Source organism: Penaeus japonicus, unplaced genomic scaffold, assembly GCF_977035675.1.
Source record: "Penaeus japonicus unplaced genomic scaffold, GWHDUDI00000001_assembly GWHDUDI00000037, whole genome shotgun sequence".
Taxonomy (NCBI): Eukaryota; Metazoa; Arthropoda; class Malacostraca; order Decapoda; family Penaeidae; genus Penaeus; species Penaeus japonicus.
The window spans coordinates 24,983,490-24,988,489 of NW_028234439.1; the positions used below are offsets into that span (position 1 = coordinate 24,983,490).

The 5,000-nt window shown below is 39.0% G+C and overlaps 1 protein-coding gene across 1 annotated transcript in view; it reads left to right on the forward strand.

Annotated features, from left to right (window-relative positions):
- Positions 1-5,000, forward strand: part of LOC122264531 (organic cation transporter protein) — a 29,093-nt gene that overhangs the window by 11,513 nt on the left and 12,580 nt on the right. The window contains 3 exon segments of the mRNA XM_086532767.1: positions 496-658; positions 2,232-2,386; positions 3,535-3,703. Of these exon segments, the coding sequence (XP_086388893.1) occupies positions 496-658; positions 2,232-2,386; positions 3,535-3,703 (487 nt within the window).

The following is a 5,000-nucleotide window of genomic DNA, read 5'->3' on the forward strand; positions in this document are numbered from 1 at the left end:
ATATAAATATATATATATATATATATATATATAATCGTATATATATATATATATATATATATATATACTGTATATGTATGTATATATATACATTATCATATATATATATATATATTTATATATATATATATATATATATATATTTATTTATATATATGTATATATATATTATCATATATATATATATATATATATTATATATATATATATATATATATATATACTGTATATGTATGTATATATATATACATTATCATATATATATATATATATATATATATATATATATATATATATATATATATATATATATATATATGAATCACAAAAAACACAGTAACGTGCGCATAACAGAATTACTAACACAGTCACTATATGAAAGGTAAAACTTGCAGTGTTATTAACATATATACACACACACACACACACGTGTATACACCCATTCGAAGAAACCTCTGACCTCAATGTCTCCGTGACCTGACCTGACCTTCCCAGACTGCCAGTTCGGCTACGCCTTCGACACGCACTACTTTACGGCGACGGCGACAACGGAATTCGAGTGGGTCTGCGCGGAGGAATACTCAGCCACTCGCGTCCTCCAAGCCTCCATGTTCGGCAACCTTGTAGGATGCCTTATATTCGGGCCTCTGGCTGATAGGTTAGTTGTTTTCAATTTTATACACGTACTTACACTCTAAAAGGTTCTCACTTTACACTCTAAAAGGTACTCACTTTACACTCTAAAAGGTACTCTCGTATTACTAACATTCTTACGCGCTTACATATAACGTGTTATCTACAGTGTCACAAACTCACGATTATTACCACTCGCAATTTTATGATAACTGTTATGCTTATAGTGCCACAGTAGCACTATTACTTGTTTCTTCCTCAAATAAAAACACTTTCGAGTTTATAAGACACTCAGGCCAAGGACACTTTATGTTCAGTAGTAAATGTGATTTCCTTTTATACATCAGGAAAATATAGTTTGTTTTTAATCATTCTTATTGGCTTATAAAGTGATGTTGTATATGTTAATTTCTTATTTGTTTTAATCATGAAAAAAATAAGTTTACTTCTTCAATTAGTAATTTTTCAGGTTAGCAGTCAGTAGGTATCCAAATATAATGCATTCCGTGACAGATCAATTAAAGCAAAATGCATCGAATGAGGATAGACATTTTACTTTATTGGCGATTGAATAAAGATAGTATTGAACTTGAATGACAAAAGTAGTATTGGAAATGGATCTTACACGGCACCACGTTACTTGCTAAGATTAAGGATTATCACTGTAATATAATTAAACACAGCTATTTTAGTTTTTACATGACTTATCTATTTGATTTCTCTCGACATGAAAAAAAAGAAAAAAAAGAATAGTAATCATTCCGAAGTGTTTAAAAAATATCGCTTGCTACCCATGAAAACGTAAACAAATTCGATTGTATGACTTTGATTGTGACTTTCATAACCTTTAATTGGCAGTCTGCCGTAAGAATAGCAACAAAAATACGTTCAATACATTTATTGTTCTCGTGCACATATTTTCCAAAACAAAAACTTGTTAAATTGAGTTTAAAGACAAAGGAATTCAAATAAAAGGATTCGAACAATGATTCATCATCTATTTTTCAAAGCTACTTATGATAGTATTTTGTTTTGCTTTTTCATTTATGAACTGGAGTCTTGAAACATATGCTTATTATCATAATGTCACTTCATTTTATCATAAAATTTGCTTTAAACGGTCGAGTTAGACTGCAGATAGCTATTATATACAGACACATATGTAAATGTCAAAATAGTTATAGATTTTTATTTATCTGGTTACTTGACAAACACTTATTTTTGGAAATATGATTTAACATTTATATATTTTCCCTGTAAGATTACTTAATGACCCCCCCCCCACACACACACACGCTCACTATGATAAGTCTCTCTCATTTACTAATATTAAAATTTTATTCCACACCTGTGAACTTCTCTCTGACATATAGAAAAAAATGGTCTGAATAACAGCGAATAATCACACAATCTTTCTCTCTCTTGCACACACACACACACACACACACACACACACACACACACACACACACACACACACACAAAAAAAAAAAAAAAAAAAAAAAAAAAAAATCTCCCTTACTCCTACCCTTCCAGCATCACTATTCTTTTCTCTTTTCCCTCCACCATGCATATTCTTTTCTTTCTATCCATATAAGGATCGGTCGGAGGCGCACGTTCCTCCTGCTGGCGGTAAAGGTGGCGGTGCTGGGCTCAGTGTTCGTGTTGCTGAGGAACGTGTGGGTTATGCTGCTCGTCCGCTTCAAGGTCTCGCTCGGACTCCCTATTATATACCAGATTGTCATAATTTCGGGTAATAGTAATTGTAATAGTAATAGTAATTGTAATAGTAATAATAATTATAATAGTAATATTAATAGTTATTGTAATTGTAATTGTAATGGTAATAGTAATAGTGATAGTAATAGTAATAGTAATTGTAATAGTAATAGTGATAGTGATAGTGATTGTAATAGTAATAGTAATAGTAATTGTAATTGTAATAGTAATAGTAATTGTAATAGTAATAGTAATTGTAATAGTAATAGTAATAGTAATAGTAATTGTAATAGTAATAGTAATTGTAATAGTTATAGTAATAGTAATAGTAATAGCAACAGTAATAATAATATTGATGTTAATTATAATTTTAATGGTAATAGCGAGGGCAATTTCGGTAGTGATGATAGTAATGGCAGTGGTGATAGTAATGGTAATTTCAATGTTGATGACAACTGTAGTAGTAATAATGGTGGTAATAATTACAACTATAATGTTGGTAATAAAAGTGATAGTGATGGTATGAGCAGAAGTAAAATAAATAGTTGTAGTAATAGTGATGGTAAAAGTCAAAGATAATTGTAGTAGTAACAGGACACTAATTAATTATATCCACCTCCACCCCATCCTCCACCTCTTCTCCTCCTCCTCCTCTTCCTCCTCCTCCTTCTCCCTCTTCCTCCTCCTCCTCTCCCTCTCCCTCTTCCTCCTCCTACTCCTCCTACTGCTCCTACTCTTCCACCTCTTTCTCCTCCTCCTCCTCCCTCTCTCCCTCCTCCTCCCCCTCCTCCACCTCCACCACCTCCACCACCTCCTCCTTCTCCTCCTCCTCCTCCTCCACATCCACCTCCTCATTCACGTCCCCTTCTTCCTCTTCCTCCTCCCCCTCATTCACGTCCCCTTCTTCCTCTTCCCCCTCCTCGACCACCTCCACCTCCCCCGTCTTTCCCCTCGTCCTCGTCCTCCTCCTCCTCCTCCTCCTCCTCCTCCTCCTCCTCCTCCTCCTCCTCCTCCTCCTCCTCCTCCTCCTCCTCCTCCTCCTCCTCCACCTTATTTACATCCCCTTCTTCCTCTTCCCCCTCCTCTCCTCCACCTCCTCGACCACCTCTACCTCCCCCATCTCTCCCCTTGTCCTCCACCTCCACCCCTTCCTCCCCTTCCTCCCCCACCTCCTCCTCGCAGCGTCAGAACAGGTTCGTGACGAGAGGCGAGGCACCGTGACGGCTCTCTCCTCCGTGTTCTTCTCCCTGGGCCAGTGCCTGATGGCCCTCGTGTCTTGGCTCACCGGCGACTGGGTCAAACTGGGTCTCATCACGAGCCTGCCGGCGTTCTTGGCACTCGTCTATGTCAGGTAGGGTGGGTGGTGGGTCCGGGGATGGTGGGTGGTGAAGGTAAGTTTAGGGGAGGGAGAAAGAGAGAGTGAGAGAGAGAGAGAAAAGGAAAAAAAGAGGGAGGGAGGGGAGGGAGGAGGGGAGGAGGGTGAGGGAGGGGGAGGAGGGAGAAGAGGGAGGGGAGGGAGGGAAGGAGGAGGGGGGAGAGAGAGAGAGAGAGAGAGCGAGAGAGAGAGAGGGAGGGAGTGAGAGTGAGAGTGAGAGTGAGAGTGAGAGTGAGAGTGAGAGTGAGAGAGTGGGAGAGAGAGTGAGAGAGAGAGAGAGAGAGAGGGAGAGAGAGAGAGAGAGAGAGAGAGAGAGAGAGAGAGAAGGTGAGAGAGGGATGAGGGATGAGAGGAGAATGAGAGAGAGGAGAGAGTGAGAGAGAGGAGAAACGAGAGAGAGAGAGAGAAAAGAGAGACACAGAGAGAGAAGCGAGAGTGAGAGAGAGGAGAGAGGGAGAGAGAGAGGAAAAGAGGAGAGTAATGAGAGGAGGAGGAGAGAGGGGAACAGTGAGTTTGATTTTAGTTTAGATGGATGAGTGAGTGGAGGGAGAAGTGAGAGTTGAGAGTGAGAATGGTAATAATTATAGAGTAATGAGGAGGCATATAAAAGTTGTGAGTGTGACGGAGAAGTGTTATGAGTGAGTGAGGTGTTGAGAGTGAGAGAGTGAGTGTGATGAGTATTTAAGAGAGTGTATATTTTTTAGGAGAGTGATTTGAATGAGAGCAGAGAGAGATTTTTTGAGAGTAGAGAGATGTTTTTTTTATGTAGAGAGAGTAGGAGAGTTTAGAGAGAGTAGAGAGGATTGGAAGAGTGCAGAGTGAGAGTGAGAGATGATTGGTGAGAGTGGAATGAGTGATATTGAGTGAATGAATGGCATGAATGAGTGGAGTGAGTGGAGTGAGTTAGAGAAAGTATAGTGTGCGTAGTGTGAGTGTGCGTGTAATGGGATCATCGGTGAGAGAGTGTGAGAGCCACTTCTTACTCCTCGCCATTTTTTTTCACATTCTCTCACTTTCTCTCCTTCCTCTCCCACCTTCATTTCTTTTATTTATTGTGAGTGTGTGTGTGTGTGTGTGTGTGTGTGTGAGAGAGAGAGAGAGAGAGAGAGAGAGAGAGAGAGAGAGAGAGAGAGAGAGAAGATATCTAGTTTAAGAAAGAGAGAAAGAGAAAGATGTATGATTTAAATATATCAAAGAGCGAGAGATTTTATTTGCTCCATTGCACACTCCTTCCAGGCTACTTCCCATTTGTTCCCATTCTCTCTCTTTCTCC